The sequence below is a fragment of the Mus musculus genome, chromosome 14, assembly GCF_000001635.26.
Source record: "Mus musculus strain C57BL/6J chromosome 14, GRCm38.p6 C57BL/6J".
NCBI classification, from domain to species: domain Eukaryota; kingdom Metazoa; phylum Chordata; class Mammalia; order Rodentia; family Muridae; genus Mus; species Mus musculus.
In genome coordinates, this window is record NC_000080.6 from 96,130,057 (window position 1) to 96,151,728 (window position 21,672).

At 35.5% G+C, this 21,672-nt stretch overlaps 1 protein-coding gene across 1 annotated transcript in view; it reads right to left on the minus strand.

The window, feature by feature from the left end:
- The window catches only part of Klhl1 (kelch-like 1), a 413,770-nt gene that overhangs the window by 24,792 nt on the left and 367,306 nt on the right, over window positions 1–21,672 (minus strand). Inside the window, exon 9 of the mRNA NM_053105.2 lies at window positions 6,529–6,741. Coding sequence (NP_444335.2) covers window positions 6,529–6,741 — 213 coding nt within the window. The remainder of the gene's footprint in view (window positions 1–6,528; window positions 6,742–21,672) is intronic.

A 21,672-nucleotide genomic window follows, 5' to 3' on the forward strand; every position in this document is an offset into this window, starting at 1 on the left:
ATGGATATATTCTAATATTGCAAAAGAAACTTAAAATTATGGTTAAAATTGCCAGTGTTCCATTGACTGCAGTTTGCAGTTTGATCTCCAGCTTAAGATTTTTAACTCACCCCTATATTGTTAATTAGGATGATTACAAGAGAAATCATCTTATGAGAGAGTTCATACAGCTCACTGTGGCCATCCAGCCATACAAAGACAGACTTATCTGGATATATTTGTCTTAATGCAGAAATTGGACCCTCATACAATCAGTTTGGTTACGTTTGCCGCCTTGCGGGGGACTACAGTACACGCTATAAGGAATGTTTTAAGTATAAGTCATCTAAAGAAAGACTGTCCAAAAATTAGAGGCATAGACAGACAGCTAAATTGTTCCTCTGGAATCTGTCCTCACTGTAGGAGGGATAATCTTGGGGCCAGGATTCAGGCAGTATGTTCAGATTAAGAAATATTTAAATTTGAGTTAATGCAAAGCTCAGAGCAGCCTCACTATGGCTTGTGTGGCTTTTCTTTTGTTTTGCAAACCCTGCCTAGGGAAGTTTGTGGGACTTCACCTCTCCTTGCCTCTGGGGAATTATTTTTTAATCCATAACAATCTTATTACAGATCTATCCAGGTGTTGCTCATAATCAAGTTTAAACTTAAGATTTATGAAAGGTCAATGAGGCTGTAGAATTTACAAAGGCATTACAAGCTGGCCTGCCTTCTCCATATAGAATTATTATAGATTTGGAAGGTTGTTTTTTTTTTTCTTTGTATCCTGATAATTGTAAAGGGTTTGCTTCTAGTGAGCTTGTGATCATTGGAAAGTTTTGTCTCTAGTTATGACTAAGAGACTTACATTTTGCAAGAAAAAAAAAGTTTTGTCTCTGCTTCAATACAAGAAGCTAGGATTTTGAATCTTTCAGTGTATATTGCTTCTGAAATGGACAGTATTTTATTAGCTTATGCCTCTGAAGGGAAATTTACTACAAATCATTGCTCTCACACAATGAGCTTTGAAGGTTTGGGGAGTAGCTGTTGCTCCAGAAAAGATTCAGGGCAATATCGTTTTAATCTTTAGGGTCTCAAGTTTACCCTAGAAGAATTATGGTACAAAAAATTTTTAAAAAGAAAAGATGATTTGCTTACTTCAAATTATTTTCAAAAGATTATAGGAGATGTTATTTGGCTAAGGCCTCACATTAAGTGCACCACAGGAAGACTTAAGCCTTTGTTGAATGTTATCAAAAGAGATGAAAATGAACTGGTGAAAAACAAAAGGCTTTGCAGAAAGTAGAGGAAGCTTCTGTAATCAATTATTATTAATTATAATCAGTGGTAATCAAATGTTAGCTGCGTATCCTAGTTATTGTTATTCAATGTGCCCACAGCAATTCTGTGGCAAAAAGAGAACATTAATGTAGAATCATCATTCTTCGTCTCCAAGAAAAGTTTTAACATCCTTTTATGACGCTGTTGTGGTGTTAATAAAGAATTGTAAGATAAAATCATGAAGGTATTTTAGAAAAAAATTATCTTAAAAACCTCACAAGATGTCTGTTCCTTGTTTCAAACAGCAATTAAATTGGTTATTGTAGAACATTGATATTTGGCCTATTGCATAGCAAACATTTTAGGTAAAATTGATGGTCATTATCCAAAAGAAGAGTTGTTAAAAATTGCTTCTGTGAATGCTTTTGTTTTTTTTCTGTAAATTTATGCATACATGCATCCTATAAAGGATACATCTACTGTATTAAAAAATACAGTCCTTCTATAGAAGAGAGGTATGTGTGATTGTATCACATGTTTATTCTTTTGAGTTTCCTCCTCCTTCAGCACAGATAAATAAATTGTGTGCTATAGCCAGTGCTTTGAAATGTTGAAAAATTAAGCTTTAATTTGTATACTAATAGTCAAGATATATATATATAGAGAGAGATACAAGAGAGAGAGAGAGAGAGAGAGAGAGCTTTCAGGATTTGCAATTGCTTAAAATTGTTCCTTTTTTTAGATAATGCTAATTCTCAAAATTGCAATTGTTTATACATATACAACTCAAGTAAAGAAAAACTATTGTTCCTTTAAAGGACTGTCTTCGGACATCTAAGAACTCATCCTAGATTCCCTGGACAAGATCTCTTAAGGCAATGTGACCCCAAATTTATATCCTAGGCAGATTATAGGCCTTACAAGAGAACAATTTGCTATATAATCTCATTCTTTACATCATCAAAATAGTAATGGCTTGAGATAATAATTTGGTGTTTTTAGAGAATGTGCATGTCAAAGTATAAAGACTTGTTCTCAGTGTCCCCAGTTTCTACCTTTTCTATACAATGATGTCAATTCTCCAGGACTTATACTTAATCAATTATTGAAAATGTATAATCATATTTCTGATTTTAGAAAAATAAAATATGCACATATGACTATTGATATCTTTTCAGGCTTTCTAGTCTGAGAAGTACTTCATGAAATGTTTAAAGTCCTTAGTTATCAAGGAACTGCAAATCAAAATGACTCTGATATTCTACCTTACACCAATCAGAATGGCTAAGATAAAAAACTCTGACAGCACATGTTGTTGAGGATGTGGAGAAAGAGGACAACTCCTCCAGTGCTGGTGGAACTGCAAACTGGTACAACCACTCAGGAAATCAATCTGGAGGTTTCTCAGAAAATTGGAAATGGATCTACCTGAAGACCTGGTAATACCACTCTTGGGCATATATCCAAAAGATCCCCTACCACGGCACAGGAGTAAATGTTCCACTATGTTCATAGTGGTCTTATTGATAATAGTCAGAAGCTGGAAATCACCTAGATGTCTCACAATGGAAGAATGGATGCAGAAAATGTGGTTCATTTACACAAAGGGATGCTACTAAGCTATTAAAAATGAGAACATCTTGAGTTTTGCAGGCAAATGGATGTAACTAGAAAATATCATCCTGACTGAGGTATCTTAGACCCTCCAAAAAATATGCTTGGTATGGACTCAATGATAAGTCGATATTATTGAAAAAAATACAGAATACCCAGCATACAATCCATAGAACTCAAGAATGTTAACAAGCCGAAGGAACCATGTGAAGATGATTCAATCTCACTTCAGAGTTAGAAGAAATAAATTATGGTGGTACTGAATGGGGCAGGACCTGGGTGGGAGAGGGGACAGAGAGGGGGAAAGGAGAACATGATCAGGTATTGGGAGGAGCAGGGGTTTGGGAGGAGAAACAAGACTGAAACCCTGAGGCCCAGTAACCTTGAGGAAGTTTGGCACATCCTCTAGAAAGTACGAGAGACCTGGGAGGTGAAAGACTCTTAAGATTCCAAGGAAGGGATCCACCCCATAATCAGCATCCAAACGCTGACACCATTGCATACACTAGCAAGATTTTATTGAAAGGACCCAGATGTAGCTGTCTCTTGTGAGACTATGCCGGGGCCTAGCAAACACAGAAGTGGATGCTCACAGTCAGCTAATGGATGGATCATAGGGCTCCCAATGGAGGAGCTAGAGAAAGTAGCCAAGGAGCTAAAGGGATCTGCAACCCTATAGGTGGAACAACATTATGAACTAACCAGTACCCCGGAGCTCTTGACTCTAGCTGCATATATATCAAAAGATGGCCTAGTCGGCCATCACTGGAAAGAGAGGCCCATTGGACTTGCAAACTTTATATGCCCCAGTACAGGGGAACACCAGGGCCAAAAAGGGGGAGTGGGTGGGCAGGGGAGTGGGGGTGGGTGGATATGGGGGACTTTTGGTATAGCATTGGAAATGTAAATGAGCTAAAAAAAATTCCAAGGAAGGGACTTTAGATGAAATGTCCTATAGTGGGGAGAGGGAATTTGTAAAGTCCACCTCCAGTAGAAAGACAGGGCATCAAGTGAAGGGTTGGGGCTGCCATCCCAGAGTAAAAACTCTGACTCAGGATTTTTTCTGTCAAAAAGAACTGCAGGGACAAAAAGAGAAGAGAGTGAAAGAAAGGAGGTCCAGTGACTGGACCAAATTGGAACTCAGCTGAAGGGAATGCTGAAAGACCACACTATTACTGATGCTATGATATAGACAGGATTCTAGCATCCCTAACCTCCTAGAGGCCTAACAAGCAGCTGAAATAATAACATGAAGGTATGTACACTCAACCAATATACAGAAGGTAGGGACCTGCAATGGAATTAAGGAAAATCTGAAAGAAGCTGAGGAGCATGGTGACCCTATAGGAAAACCAGCAGTCTCAACTAACCTGGGACCCTGGGATCTCTCAGACACTGAGCCACTAACCAGGCAGCATAAACCACCTGATATGGCCAACCCACTCTCACACACATACAGCAAATATGGCTTGGCCTGGCCCCAGTGAGAGAAGATGCAACTAACCCCTGTTGGACTTGAGACCCTGGAGAGTGGGAAGGTCTGGTGTGTGTGTGTGTGTGTGTGTGTGTGTGTGTTTAAGGTGAGTTGTTGTGGTGTGAACATCCTCTTGGAAACGCAGGAGGAGGTATGGGATGAGGAACAGTCAGAGGGAAAATCAGGAGGGGAATCATGACCGGACTATAAAAAAAAAAAAAGTTTAAAGAATAATAATAAAAAAAACCACTTAGGTAAAGTTTTTTTTATAAAACAAACTTTCATTTATTTCACACCCTGTTCTTAATTCATTCATCCCATTCTCTGCCAGTTTGCTTGCTCTGATGTGCTTAATACCATTATTACATAATTCATGTGATGCCCATATGACCTCATCTTGAAATATATGTCATATGCATATATAAAGCATACTATACTATACTATACTGTAAAGCATAGTATCATACTACTAAATATCACAGTATATTAAAAGCATTATTTATAATATGTGCAGAATATAGTTTCCCAGAGGTACCATTATACATTTTGATTATTGATTACATACATAAGAAATCAACAATATAAAATTATGCTTTCCAGTGTGCAAAAGCACTTTGACTCTAATAGGCAGTGTGAATTTATCCAAGAATCATGATAATATTTTCTGTTCTGCATTAATTAAGCTATGCAGACCCACTGAATGTCTATAACTTAAAATAGCAGAGTATTTAAATCTAATTTTGCATTGCGAATGTATTCTGAGGCTGAATTATTTATGCTTGTGTGAATAAATAAAATTTAAATATATTTTAGAGGAAATTCAGATAGAATTCTTTGAGGAAATATCATTTCATTAGCAGCATTTCCCTAGAGTTTGAAAGGTAAAAGTAGCAACCTCATCATAGAACCATCCCTCCAATTTTCTAAGTATTTACTATATGAAAATAGCTGTCCTGTGAGATCCCTAATAATTTCAAAACAATGATTGTTTCAATGTTTTAAAAAGTTTAACCATTGATTTTTCTGAACATTTCAGTGAAACACACACAGTCCTATGTCCAAGTGTAATTATTAAGAAAGTACACGATTTCTTAATATTGAAAGGAATTTTGTCATATCTTCAACACTATGCAAGGAGCCTCTGTGTTCCCTAAGATACTGTGCTCCTAATTCACCATGGCGGTTTAGCCAGTTTGTTCCTGTAATGTGATATGAACAGGGTTATTTTGCCTAGAGATAGGACTGTAAAATGAGAGAACAATCTTTTACTATGCCTTTCTCCTTCTTATATAAGTTAGATGTTTTTGCTGAGCCATGCCAGTCATAGTGCCAGAATGCCAACACTCTCACCATGTCCTATAGGTACATATAATTTCATGGTTATTACCAATGAGATATGGGAGTTAAAATATAACTACTCATCCCAACTAATAAGCCATTATTTCAGTATTTCTTATGTTCACTTCTGTGTAGATGAAGATTCATGGATACGCAATTAGAAAACTCACAAGCCTTGCTAAGTATTTACCAGCATTTGTTCCATACAATCCAATAGTTCTATATAATCTAATCTAGCAGCAAGCAGTATGTGCCACGGTTATTAGACTACACCTGAAGTCAATGTACTGGCTCACTTGGGGTTATCTGGTACGTATTTTCCCAGAATTAGAAGACCAGTTACTTTTCCTGTATGTACTAGAGTTATAGAAAGTACATATTCAGTGTTGGTTCCAAATGATGTTACCAAATGAAGAAGCTCATGACCCATCTTTGAGAGTTTGAAGCAGTGTAACAATTCATACTAAGACAAATGGATAAAGGAGCAATTACGTAAAAGAATTTCAAACTTTACTGTCTAACAAATGGCAAATCTCTGTATCAGCAATCATTTTGAAAACACTTCAATAGAAATGTGCATGGCATCTAAGCATCATATGGAAAAACTGTTGTTGAGGGTTTAAGCTAATGGAAAAGAAGAGGCACGATTGAAAAGTGACATGCAAAAAATGTTCATATGCTAGAGAGGAGATGAAGAGGAATGAAGGGAGACTAAAGGGAAGATTGCGGGGAGGGTGAGTGGAAGGTAAGTGGGAAGGAAAGGGTCGAATTGTGAAAATAGTTCCAGGAGCTGTATTTATATCTTCTAGAGCATTAGGTGCATTCTTAGTGACTGTCAGGCTTACCTTTCCACGTAGTCCAGGAGCCTGGAACAGTGGTTTGAAGCAGGAGCATCATGGCCACCCACTGCATACAGGAAACCATCACAGGTGGCCACTCCAACACCCCCTCTCCTCTTACACATCGGTGCGCACATGCTCCACTTATTTGTATGAGGATCATAGTATTCCATTGAACTCAGACAGGAACTTCCATCTCGACCCCCAACGGAGTACAACCTGAAACCACAATGAGAAAAATCCTTAATATTACCAATGTAAAAATTGTATTTAAAAATAAATGTTAGGGTCTTGAGCCTCAAATAGAAACGTATCACTTCAAATGTAGATCTCGATGAAGATAACCATATAGATGGAATTATTTTTAGTGTAGCATACAGTATTCTATGTGTAAGTATATAAGTAAAGTTGTAAAGCTAGATTCTTTGGACATATATTTAGATTGTTTGTAAGATAAAAATTAAAGAGAAATGATATCTTTCTTTGAATAAATACTCAGGAATATATTTAAAAGATACTTGAAAATGTAGACTATGTCATAGGAAAGAGGACTATTGTCAGATGTCTGTGATTATTTTATTTGGAGTCAGTAATCATACCCAGATAATGCATTGCACTGTCACAGTTTAGAAGACTAAACAACAGAATACTCTGATTCAGGTTGTCATAACAACCATCTTTCTTAGTGTGTATGCTGTAGTTTAAGAAAACTTCTTAGGAAATTCTTGATACTGGCTTGAATGAGTAATTCTAAAATTTACACTCATTTTTCTGGAATTGTTTTGTTGACAGGACTATAATAGGAACTTTCAAGATAACTTTTGTGTCACAATTGAAAATAAATGATTGAAAACTACATTCTCACATGTTGGAGCATCTTCTGGGTATATGCCCAGGAGAGGTATTGCTGGATCTTCCGGTAGAACTATGTCCAATTTTCTGAGGAACCACCAGACTGATTTCCACAGTTGTTGTACCAGCTTGCAGTCCCACCAGCAATAGAGGAGTATTCCTCTTTCTCCACATCCTCATCAGCATCTGCTGTCACCTGAGATTTTTAATCTTAGCCAATCTGACTGTTGTGAGGTAGAATCTCAGGGTTGTTTTGATTTGCATTTCCCTGATGATTAAGGATGTTGAACATTTTTTTTTTTAGGTGCTTCTCAGCCATTCATTATTCCTCAGTTGAGAATTCTTTTTTTAGCTCTGTACCCCAAGTTTTAATAGGATTACTTGGTTTACTGGAGTCCTGTAGTCTCCCCTCCCCCAGCCTGAAACCTGCTTGCTCAGGGGTGGAGCTTCCCGCTCATTTGCTCTGCCACGCCCACTGCTAGAACCTGTGGAGCCACACACGTGCACCTTTCTACTGGACCAGAGATTATTCGGCGGGAATCGGGTCCCCTCCCCCTTCCTTTATAACTAGTGTCCCAACAATAAAATTTGAGCTTTGATCAGAATAAATTTGTCTTAGCTCCGTTTCTTCTTTCGCCCCGTCTAGATTCCTCTCTTACAGCTTGAGTGGCCTTCTCAGTCGAACCGTTCATGTTGCGAGCTGCTGGCGGCTGCAACAGAGTCCAACTTCTTAAGTTCTTTGTATATATTTGATATTAGCCCCCTATCAGATTCAGGATGGGTAAAAATCTTTTCCCAGTCTGTTGGTTGCCCTTTGGTCTTATTGACAGTGTCCTTTGCCTTACAGAAGCTTTGCAATTTTATGAACTCCCGTTTTTTTGATTCTAGATGTTGCAGAAGAAGCCATTGGTGTTCTGTTCAGGAATCATTCCCATGTGCCCATATCTTTGAGGCTCTTCCCCACTTTCTCCTCTGTATGTTTCAGTGTCTCTGGGGAGTTCCTTGATCAACTCATACTTGAGCTTTTTACAAGAAGATAAAAATGGATGAATTTGCATTCTTTTACATGCTAACCTCCAGTTGACCCAGGATCATTTGTTGAAAATGCTGTCTTCTTTCCACTGGATGGTTTTAGCTCCTCTGTCAAAGATCAAGTGACCATAGGTGTGTGGGTTCATTTCTGGGTCTTGAATTCAATTCCATTGATCTACCTGTCTGTTGCTGTATCAGTACCATGTAGTTTTTATCACAATTCCTCTGTAGTACAGCTTGAGGTCAGGAATGGTGAACCAGGTGTCCCTCAACGGAGGAATGGATACAGAAAATGTTGTATATTTGTACAATGGAGTACTACTTAGCTATTAAAAACAATGTTTGTGAAATTCTTAGACAAATGGATGGATCTGGAGGATATCATCTTGAGTGAGGTAACCCAAATCACCAAAGAACACAAGTGATATGCATGTAGTCACTGATAAGTGGATATTAGCCCAGAAGCTCAGAATCCTTCTTAGAAGGGGGAACAAAATTACCCATAGAAGGAGTTACAGAGACAAAGTTCAGAGTAGAGTCTGAAGGACAGAGACTACACAACTTGGGGTTCTATCCCATAAACAACCACCAAACCCAGACACTCTGGCAGATGCCAACAAGAGCATGCTGACAGGAGCCTGAATTAACTGTCTCCTGAGGGCCTTTGCCAGTGCCAGGTAAATATGGGGTCTGAAGGAACATCAATATGAACTAACCAGTACCTCCAGAGCTCCTAGGAACTAAACCACCAATCAAAGAAAACACATGTATGGACATGTGGCCCTAACTGTATATGTAGCTGAGGATAGCCTAGTCAGTCATCAATGGGAGGAGAAGCCCTAGGTCTTGTGAAGATTCTATGCCCCTGTATAGGGGAAGGCCAGGACTGGGAATGGGAGTGGGTGGGTTGGGGGGCAGGGCAAGGGAAGAGGGGATAGGTGATAGGGATTTTTGAGAGGGGAAACTAGAAAAGGGAATAACATTTGAAATGTAGTAAAAGAAAATATCTAGTAAAAAAAATTGTCTAAACATTTAGACATACTCTTTCTTTATCCTCTGTTAAATCATGAAAATTTTAGTGTGTGTGTGTGTGTGTGTGTGTGTGTGTGTGTGTGTGTGTGTGTGTACTTGTGCCTCTATTTACTCATTTGATATTTTTGTATGGCACACATTACCCAATATGTATACATTATATAGGCAAATTTTCAAAAATAGTTTTTAATACTTCTGATGCATTCTAAAAGGTCACACAGAGATATGTTTACAGAAGCCCCTAAGTGGTATAACTCAGCATCAGTGTCATTACGGCCTTTGACAGTTATATGGATTATGTTAGCAATTTTAAAAAAATCACAAAAGGATATCTTATCAACAAAATGACATGTGCACAAGAAGGAAGATCACAATGGTGATTAAAGCAGAGGCTATGGATTTATGAAAGAGGGAGACTTTGAGACAGACTGATTTAACAAAGACTACAGCTTTAGGAGCAGCAAAAATCAGAATAGGAGAGCAGAAAATTGAGGCTGCTCTGTCCTTTGGAGTTAATCAGTGTGAATAGTAGCTGCAGGGCATGTAGCTGTTATTTATGATAGAAGTCTTGCAGAAAAATTCCTATAGTACAAACATCAGGAAAAGAAAGGTATGATTTGTTTATCTCAATACTGTGATATCAGATTGATCCTTAACTACGAATGTTATTCTTAACCTTCTTGTCGACTTAATTCTCCATTTTTTTTCATTTTCAAAATAAATTCATAGGAAAAAAATGTACTACATTGTATACTACACTTTGGAGGCCTAAGGTATTCAACTCCATGCTCCAGTATTCTGTAATAATTCTACAACATGATGCTTACGCTGAGATCAAATCATGGATACATTTTTAACAAGTCTATTCTGTTTCCCACATAGCACGCTATGATATATATCTCTGGTGTCCCAAGTGTTCTCACTGTGACTGTCATGCTGCCTTCCTTGATTACTCAGAAGCAGTCTGCTGACTCTGTCATAGCAGATGCTGAAACTAAGCAGGAAGAGCATTTCAAAGTACAAGCACTGAACAATTTAGCTTGCAAAAATCACCCAAGTAAAATAATCATTCAGAATTTTTTATCATCCTTAACACTCCATGAAATCTGAACTCATTTACTTCCATTTCATTTAAGTTGAAGATCTAACTCAAAAGAAGTATTGCTATACTCCTAAAATATTGCCAACATGGAACTATACTTTGTAGAAATACTGCATAAGTAATTATGTAATAATTACTTATGTAATAAGTAATAAGTAATTATATGCTCTACATGTAAGGTGTAGAGCATATAGCATTGTTCCTAGTTAGCAGTATACAGCGAAGATATAACATGTTTCCTAATGTTTCAAAGATGTTAATTTTCAGTTTCTCTACTTATACATATACATGAATAAACTTACTACACTCATCAGATATTTAAACTTTGCTTAGCAATGTTCATAGTTAATAATAAAAAACATTGTTTAATATTGTGTCAGATTTATTTTAGTTTTTAAAATAATTAATGGCATATTTAAGAACATGTCATAATCTACAGAAAAATGATATTATGCATCTACTAGAACTAAATAATCACATTGCACAGAGTATCATACTTCTACAGGGTTGATCAATGTTTGAGCTGTGCATTAATATTTTCAACCCCGGAGAAGCTCAGGAGTTAAGACTGCATTATTATATTCACATGCTCACACACACTCACACACACACACACACACACACACACACTCACACAGAATGAGACACGGAGACAGATACATACAGAGAAAGAATAAAAGCAAGGGGAGTTGAACTCTGGGAGGGTATTAGGGGAGGAACATCATTGGCAATTAGATTACAAATAAAAAATTTTATAAAGAAAAAAAATGACTGTTCCCAATCATGCAAATGTTTCTAAAACCCAAAAAATAAATCCTTTCCAGACTGATTTGAGTCCATCAATAACTGTAATACAAAAGCCAAAGACACCATGGATTTGAAAAATTAGAGGCTCTATCACTAAAAATATATATTTCAAAATGTAGAACACAGTAGTGAACTGAATTCAGCATCACATTAAATGGTCCGATTAGTCAATATAAAACTATCAGTCACTGTTATGCATATATCACTTACAGTATAAAGAATAAAGGCCACATATCTACATATACAAATAAAAGCATTTGAAAAGATTCATCAGATTTTTGTTCTGAAACTCTTCTAATAATTAGGTTTAAAAGTGAAATAATTAAATTATTACAGTATATATTAAATCAAATATTAGAAATGAAAAATATACATATATACAGGGGAAATGCATGATTTATAAATATTTCACTCTTTGTTACAGAATATAAGAAAATGTTACTTTAAATTAAACATTACTTATAAAGGTAACTATTGAATATATTCACACAATTTTGAGTTATAGTATATTTTTAAAGATTTATTTATTTATTATGTACAGTGTTCTACCTGCAAATATGCCTAGCTCCTACAAAGGGGTACAAGATCTCATTATGGATGGTTGTTTATCACCATGCGGTTGCTGGGAATTGAACTCAGGACCTCTGGAAGAGCAGTCAGTACTCTCAACTTCTGAGCCTGAGTTACGCATATTTTTTTAAAAGTACTTGGAAAAATGTTTATGCAAAGTTCAGATTATATTATCAATTTCTTTGATATAGTTACTTATGCTTTAAATCTAGTAACACATGGTAGACACATTAATGAAATGTGTTCAATATCTGAATGAAAGAAACCTTATTTATAGACATTTGTGTAAATACTCAGTAAGATATGCTATATATCAGATTATAATTTACTTATTAACTTACATAATTCCATGTTTTTAAATGAAATATTAAATCTTGTATTATTCTATTTTATTACTTGTACTATAATGTTTATTATTATATTATTTTAATAAACAATATGAAAGACAAGTATGATTAATCAACATAAAATTAATACTAGATATTAAAAAAATGAAAGCCGAAAATAGACTACACTTAACATAAAAGACTTCTAAGAAAAAAAAAAAAACTGTTGCAATAGAACTCATTTAAAAACTAGGCAGTGATGGTGCACACCTTTAATCCCAGAACTTGGGAGGCAGAGGCAGCCGGATTTCTGAGTTCGAAGCCAGCCTGGTCTACAGCCAGGACAACACAGAGAAACCTTCTCTCAAAAACAAAACAAAACAAACAAACAAACAAACAAAAAACCAAACACAGCAAAACAAAACAAAACAAACAAACAAAAAACCAAAAACAACAAAGCAAAACCAAACAAAAAAAGAACTCATTAACTAGATGAAAATGCCTTTGCTTATTCTTCCATTAATGCTTTATAAAAACTGGTATTTGTATTTCCACATCAGAAAAGGAAATTTAAATGAGTATTTTGTGATCATACCTAGCTAATCTAATTTAATATAATCACCTCATTTCTAAATGAACATTAAATGACCAAGAACTGAGAAATAAAAGTAAATAAAAACAATTTATTATACTTAGCCCTAAAATTATAATAGCCAAAGTATAGAAATCATACAATTTAAGATGCTAGACTAACACTGTCCTGTGCACAGACTCTCATGAATAATTAACATTGTGTATCCTCTCAGAAGCCCTTTACAATCTAATGTATCACAGTGTAGACTCCCTGCTTTCTTTCCCAAAGAGGATGAATTAAATGTTTGCTGAAGAGGAAAGAGATTCTAACGCTGAAACAAGTAGGCTGACAACATAGGAAGTGACAACGGAGAGTTTCACGACAAGAAAGGAAACCTGAAGATTTCCAGTCAGCACTGAGAGCTGAGTAAAATCTGTAGGATGAAGAAATGTATGGACAGCATTACACGCAAGAAAAACGCCATGTGTAGAGAGGTGGGTGACGAAGCATAACAGCCGATATGCATAAAATGTGACAGAAGCTTGGGAAAGAAGGGATGGAGTGATGTAACTGGGAAGACCGAAAAGACAGAGGAAGAAAGAAAGGTTTGTAGGCGAAAATATGGAGCTGAGATGGCATTCTGAATCCACAAGAGAAGGTCCACCAAAATACCAACTTCAGGAATCATCGAGCTAGACCTGGCATAAGATACAGACATATACTTAATTATAGTAAAGTTTTATGCTTTGCTGAGAATAGCAAGAATCTGACTCTTGCCTATTATTTTATATCACTTCTGTGCTTAATTAGCATAAAGATAATTTTACATAATGTTTTAGAATCAAGCTTCTGTGTTTCCCTATATAGTTAATGTATATCTATTAAAGTGCTACTGATTTTTTATATTCTATCACATATACTATAGCAGCTCTGGGCAATAAGTCCTGTATTATCAGGATATAGGTTTGAATGTTTACAGTTGTATTTTTGTATTGAGAAACAGGTTTTCTCATTAATTCTTTATTCATTTATTTAAGCTTCATTTTTAAGATACAGTTTTGGTCTCATACTATGTATGAGAAACTGACATTGACTTCACAGTAATCCACATCTGGGGTCCTGGGTGCTGGCATTACAGCCTTGCAACAAAAAGGCACATTCTGATTTCTACTCTTAGCTAAATCAGTTCTCTGCTAAAGTAGTGATAGTTAAGCCTCTTTTTAATTTGATAGGTTATAGAAGCTGGAAGAAACCCAGTGTCTAAGGTTTTTACAGATAAACACTGTTAAGGAAAGACAAGATATATTATAAGTTTCTTGTTCATATTCATTAATTTCCTAATGATGATGGAGAAAGATTGAGGCAAGAGCTCATAACCATTGAGTTTGCTTCACGCCTGAGAGGTCATGATTTTAGGACATGTTAATCTTATAAAGGGAGCTTCAAGTGACCTTTTAAAACTTGTTCTTGAAGGAAATCTATACTTTCATTTTTAAGAAAAAATACCTGTTATTTGCCCCAATGAAATTTTCTTACATGATTATTGCTTTACTATGGAAAAATGGGATGCACATGAAGCATCATTGCTTTATTAATAAAAGAGGATCTATTCATACTTAATCTCCATAGAATATTGGCTAATCATCTTCTGGTCCAAGTAGTACTGAGTTAGTATGCTGAATGGAAGAAGGGGCTGGGTGAAGGAAGCTTGGTGGAGCCTAAACTGGCTTTAGAATTATTTTGTGTTATACAGCATAATACTGTCTTGCAATTATAAGACTGTAGGCACATAAAAATGCATTACTGGTAAAATTCTATCAGACACTCATTGTTTCAGGTGTTCTTATCCTTAACTAATCATCTGTGCCTTTTTCATCATAGGGAAACTGGTAATTGGTTCACCCAAGCATGGTGACAAAATCCTTAAAATAGGAAATCCTGATACAAAATAGCACAAAGAAAAGAAAAGGGGCGCATTGTCATCAGGAAGAGACTTGCAGCTCCCTACAAAGCTAAACAGTTCTTCTTCTCTAGTGTCCAGGAAAGCCATGCATTTTGGGGATATGTCACCTTTCACCTCATGTAGAGGGATACTTCTACCTTTCCTTAACAATAAAAAGGTGCTTCTACCTCAGGAATTCCTTAACTCCACATGTTTGTCATTGAAATACGTAAATTTCTTAGTAACCTGTATTGTATACACAGTTCTTTTCCATTTGTTATAGTTAAAACAAAGCTATAAAATATATTTATAATTTTCAAACTTTGGAAAATTAGATATTATATACATACATATGAATATACATACATATATATATACACATATATACATACACAGACATATATGCACATGTGCACACACATACACAAATCATGTTTTGCTTCTTTAATATATCATTTAAAATATTCAGGTAGTCTGTCTTGTAGGTAATAATTATTAGAATGACAAGTTGTAGAATAAAGACTCTAAAACAGATTATTAATAGTTTAGCCCTATGTTTCTTAATACATGCAACATCCTTTAATCTGATCCCAAGACAATCTACAGATAACAATGGAGGATACTCCGGCTTTTTCTGCTCAGTGAACCTCTTCGTGTGAGCTGCTTATTTCTGGATTTCACTAAGCTCCGAGGCAGGTGGATGACTGTTTTCATTCCTGCCTACCAAGAAATCTTGGCAACGGATACAAAGCCAGCCTTAGACTTGCTGTGCCTAACACACATGACTGAAATACAAGGATGCACACTAAAGCCTGACAGAGCCCATGTAACTTTTATTTATTATAATGTGCTCTTTTTATAATCTCATATTTTAAATACACAAAATAGCTGAGATATATTCACCACATTTTGACACATTAGTAGAATTGAATGTCAAATTTAGCAAATGAATTCTTCAAACCTAATCCCCTGAACTACCTTGGCAGCCCTTCTGGAGTTGCAGCTTTGCTTTCATGCTGTTTCCTAGTTCTAGTTAATACAATGTGATCTCCTCGTATATATATAATTATATTGGTCACTGCATATTTTTAAATTCTAAATAATTAAACTTCAAATATTCTAGATTACAATTTTTTTAACCAAAGGTTCATCTCTAGAAATGTCATTGAAAAGCAAAAAATAAAATAAAATAAAATAAAATAATAATATAAAATAAATAAAAATAAAAAACCCATCCCCTTAATGTTTTATGCAGAAAGACTGACAAATGACAGATATTAGTCAAGTGTCTTGAGAATACACACACACAATAACTTTAACTTGTTGCTAAGAGCAGTCTCAGTGAAAATGTGAGTATTAAACAAGATAATTAGAAACTAGCAAAAAAGATATTTCACCTATAATTTCGACACAGTGATTCCAGATGTTTTGTAAAAAGTATCGACTAAATACTTTTTGGCATAAGCAGAGTCTTATCATCCTATTCTTACCACAGGCATTAGCAAATTATTGTGGGGGTTCAGAGTTTAGAAGATACATAATGAGAATTAGGGGATAACAGATGGTATTAAAAAGTGACTACATTGTTTATGAAAAATGTGAAGAAATACAAGTAGAAAGGTTATTTTTAAAAAGGTATATAGATGAGTAAAAACAAATTGTGGCTTATAAATCAGAATGGCTCAATACAGAAGAGAGGTCAGAATATTGTGGCTGATTATGAGGCTGAAGACTGTCTGGGCCCTCAACAATAACAGGCAAATTTGTCCTCTGTTGAAGACGACATCTTCCATGACTGCAACTGGTAGCCATGGATAGTAAACTGAAAACTGAGAGCTTCTGGCTCTTGTCTGTTGTTTCCTGCTTGGTGATTGTGAGGCATGCTCTTTCAAGTCACCGTTTTCATTATTGATTTGTTTCATAACTACTCAACTCTATAAGCAACTAATGATTTTATGCAGCCTGTGAGACATTAGATATCATTTGATAAGATAGGACACACGTAATGTTATTGAGCAAGCATGCGTCTTTGTTTTTAGCCATTTTCTATATTTGTATCTGACCTGAGGCATGTTGTGCATTCAAACTTTGGTGTCTCATCATTTGTAGCAAACTCAATTTACACTCTTCTCATCGCATTCTGGACTTTGACACAGATTGCACAGTGATGTTGGAATGTTTCTCTGCTTGCCATGAATACGACAGGTCATGGGCTAGGATATAGCTCAGTTGTTAGTTAATGTGTGTGAATCACAAAGTCTGTTCTTAAGCATTATCTAAAAAAAAATGTCGGATGATAAATTTTAAAAACGGTAAAGGCAATGCTCAATATTCAGAGAAAAGTGAGCAAAACACCTGGTGATTCCTAAAGATGTCTGCAATCCTAGAGTTTGGAGATGGAAGCAAGAGCGTCAGTATATTAGCATCTCGCTTTACTATTTGGCAAATACTACTGAAGCAAAGTGAAATTTCAAAAGATATTATAAAACTTAGTTGAAAAAAATACCTTGTGTAGTGAATGTGCTTAAAAGGGGGCTAACAAATAAACTGTATAGACACATTCCACTTACAACATGTCAAAACCTGTGACTAGAATCCCCATGCATGTATTACTGTCACTGAAGAGAATATTTGCAATAAACGTGTGTGTATATATTTTAATTAAATTAAATATTAAATATATATGTTCTAATTAAGTTAGATATTAATATATTTAAGAAAAACTCATAAGAAGTAATAGCTCTGATAGAAAGTAATAATCAAAAGAATGTATAATAAAATAATTAGTGCATTCAAATAACAATGCTTGTTTATTTAATTTCACAATAATGTAATAAGTGAATTAGGATAATGTGGCATACAGAATATCAAATGGACAAAAAAAAATGATTCAAAACAATCAGAGCACTAAACATATAAAGCAAAGAAGGAAAATCAAAATCGTCAATGGGATAGCACCAAACTACATATAAAAACAGATTCATTATAAAAAAAATTAGCTATCAAAGCAATAGAAACTCTAAGATAAATATTAAATATCATTTTTTATAAAGGCAGATATAAAAATGTATTTTAATTTTAGTGTATGTTTTTCTTCCTATAAAGGTTATAAGTAAAAATTAAAAATTTATATATTAGATTATTAAAATTATCACATATTATATAGACATGAATAATGTATTTTCCACTTTAGTTCCGTATATGTAATATAGGAACAACTGTTTAACATGTAAAATATTCAAAAGACATAACCCAATGTGAGTAAATTGAATCATCTCTGACAAAATTAAACATCATCACATACTTGTATTTAATATAATCATACTGCTGTAGTCATTGGAGAATATGTCAATTTAAAGATCCTACATCTTATTTAAATGTGAAGGAAAATATTTACTTACATGTTAAATATTAAGGATAATATTGTGTGTATTTGAAAATACATGATTCATGTTTATTTTATATATTTACAAATTTCAAAGAAAAAGAACATCAAAAAGAACCAATTAAGGGAAATATGAAAATGATACATATAAAAATACTTCTTCCACCTAAAATAGAATATTTAATATTATAGTTTAGTGTATTTCTACCTGTGTATATATCCATCTATAAGTCACTTTTTCACATTAAACTATCTGAATATAACTAAGTGTATGATTTAGGCCTAATACAAGCATGTCTATAATAACTTAGACATCATCAAAATACAAGGCTGTAAATACTTGGAATCTTTGTGCTAAATACAAACACCTATCAAATATATTACACCTTGCAAAATCATGTTCAGCTTTTCAGCAAGTGTGAAATTGGTTCCAAAATTTTTGTTCCCAAATACAGCACTTTAAGTAACTATCATCAAAAATATCTTCATAAGAGCTCTGAAAAGCAGGTGAGATAGCTCACCCCAGTAAAACAAAAACAAAACAAAACAAAACAAAAACAAAAAAGAAATGAAAATGAAAAAAGGGGGAAGTGCTTATAAAGGACAGACATATTTTTCTGCCATTCCTCCTTATAAACACAGATAACATAACATACAGAATGATATATCAATGAGGAATAAAGGAAGTGTGCTGGGGACTTTATTTCTGATCAAGTTCAGATCTGTACAAAATATTTTGGACAAAGATGTAACCCAGAACATCCAAGTCCCACTTTGTATGTATGGCATGAGTCTCCAGGTTAGATCATAAAGTTCTTGACCAGCAAGTAGGTGATCAAATGCAGAGAATGGAATGTTGGTAGAATCGTGAGATGTTTGGAGAGCAATAATAGTATGCGTAAATACAATGATGTTTAATTACTTCACAAAACTCACAAAGTTCTAGTTGCAGTGAATTTGTTTATTTAAACAATTATTTCAACAATTTTGGTGAAAGAAGTAGTTTATTGAATAGGTGTTGAAAGAGTGGACATTCTTTCCTTATTCCTGATTTTAAGGATATGTTTTGCCTTTCTCATCAGTGGCTCTGAGCTTACTTTAAATTGGAATTGTTATTTTGAGATACATCTCCTCTACTTCTATTCGCTCCCAGGCTTTTATTATCAAGGGATATTGTCAAATACATTTCCTGCATCTAATTGGATAATAATGTGGATTTTGTCTATCAGTTTGTTCATGTGGTAGATTACACTTATTGATTTTTGTGTCTTGAACCATCCCTGTATCTCTATGATGGACCCAAATTGATCAAGATAAATAACTTGTTTTGTTGTTTCTTGAGTTCTGTTTCCAAGGTTTTTACTGAGAATATTTCCTTCTATATTCATTGAACATGAAGAAATTGAGCTGGTACCCAAATGGACAATTCGCCTTACTGCATTCCTGATATGGGAAGATAATTTGCTGGCTCTCAGAGGAGAAAGATAATCAACACTGCCACTTAGCCACAAAAACTGTGACTTGCAAAAGCTAATGGCCTGCCAGATTTACTGATTCAATACTAGAGCAAATATTATGGGACTAGCAAACTACATTTGACTGGACTTGATGCCTACTCCATACCATAAAATCATACCCAGCACTGTTATGTCATCAAGAGCCTAGGTAGAGATACCTCATGAAGAAAACATTACTACTATTCTAAGGGAAGAGAAAACAAATGACATATAACCACCTACTAATATATCCATGAATACATCATGAAATTCCCATTAAACCTTCCTTTTTCAGTAAGTAGAAATTAACACAGAGACCTACAACTGGAAAGTGTGCAGAGAACTGAGTGGCTTCAGAATTCTCAGTCCTAAATGGGATAACTTATAACTTGGGTATCTATACAAAAGATGAGGTGAAGTGATTATAAGAGCCAAAAGTGGTAGATGAGTCTTAGAAAACCGTGTCTTCCACAACAGTAGTAGGACTGATACACACATGAGCCCACACAAACTGACATCATTCACATGACTTGAGGTTCAAATCCGACAAAATCCCAGCAGTGAAAAGAGGAAGTGGGTCCAAAGACTCACTTCTAATCACGAAGCTATACACAACTGATACTTGGTAACAGAAAATCAGATTTTTCCCCAAACATATGACAATTAGTATATGAAAATTATCTTATGTCTAGGAGTAATTGGCCAGCACAAAATGAATTCCATGTTTGTTTGTTTTATTTATTTATTTTATTGCTGTCAGTGTTTCATTTTTTTTCTTTTTTGTTTTTGTTTTTGTTTTTTGTTTTTCAAGGCAGGGTTTGTCTGCATAGCCTTGGCTGTCCTGGAACTCACTCTGTAGACCAGGCTGGCCTTGAACTCAGATATCTGCCTGTCTCTGCTTCCCAAGTGCTGGGATCAAAGGTGTGTGCCACCCCTGCCCAGCTATTTATTTATTTTAAACTCGTTACTTTATTCCCTTCCCGGTCCAGCCTCCGACTGTTCCACATCCCATACTGCCTCTCTGCCCACCTGTCTCCACAAGGATATTCCCACCCCAAATCTCACCTCCTACCCCTTCACACCTCTAATCTCCCTGGGGCCTCCCCTCCAGTCTCTTGTGGGTTATGTGCATCATCTATGACTGAACACAGACAAGCAGTCCACTGTATGTGTGTTGGGGTGTATGCTGCCTGGTTGGTGTTCCAGTGTCTGAGAGATTCCAGGTGTCCAGGTTAATTGAGACTGCTGGTCCTCCTACAGGGTCGCCCTCCTGCTCAGCTTCTTCCAGATTTCCCCCAAAAAGTGACCTATCATGTTTGTTTTATTTTTGTGGAATATTTTTGTTTTGGAATTTTTTTTTTCTTACTTGTTTTATGTTTGTTTTTACTTTGATTTTTACTGTTTGGTGTGTGTGTCTGTGTGTGTGTGTGTGTGTGTGTGTGTGTGTGTGAGAGAGAGAGAGAGAGAGAGAGAGAGAGAAAGAGAGAGAGAGAGAGAGAGAGAGAGAGAGAGAGAGAGAGAGAGAGAGAGAGAGAGAGAGAGAGAGAGAGAGAGAGAGTGCCATCATAGCCAGGCAGTGGTGGCGCACGCCTTTAATTCCAGCACTTGGGAGGCAGAGGCAGGCAGATTTCTGAGTTCAAGGCCAGCCAGGTTTGAGTGAGTTCCAGGATAGCTTGGGCTACACAGAGAAACCCTGTCTTAAAAAACTGAACTGAACTGAACTGAACTGAGCTGAGCTGAGCTGAGCTGAGCTAAGCTAAGCTAAGCTAAGCTAAGCTAAACTAAACTAAAAGGGAAAAGAGGACTATCATAATGGATAGCAAGGAAGGGAAGTTTTGAGATGAATTGAAGGAATGGGAAAACATGAACAAAATATATTGTATGAAATTTCTTTGAGAATTCCTAATTTAAGCTTTGATAGGAAGGCAGCTGGAAAAGTGGAGATGAAATGGTACAGTCAGTCATAAAGAAAAATCACAGTAAACTTCAAACCTTTAGTAATTTTCTGAAGGCTACTTAATAATTATTCTCA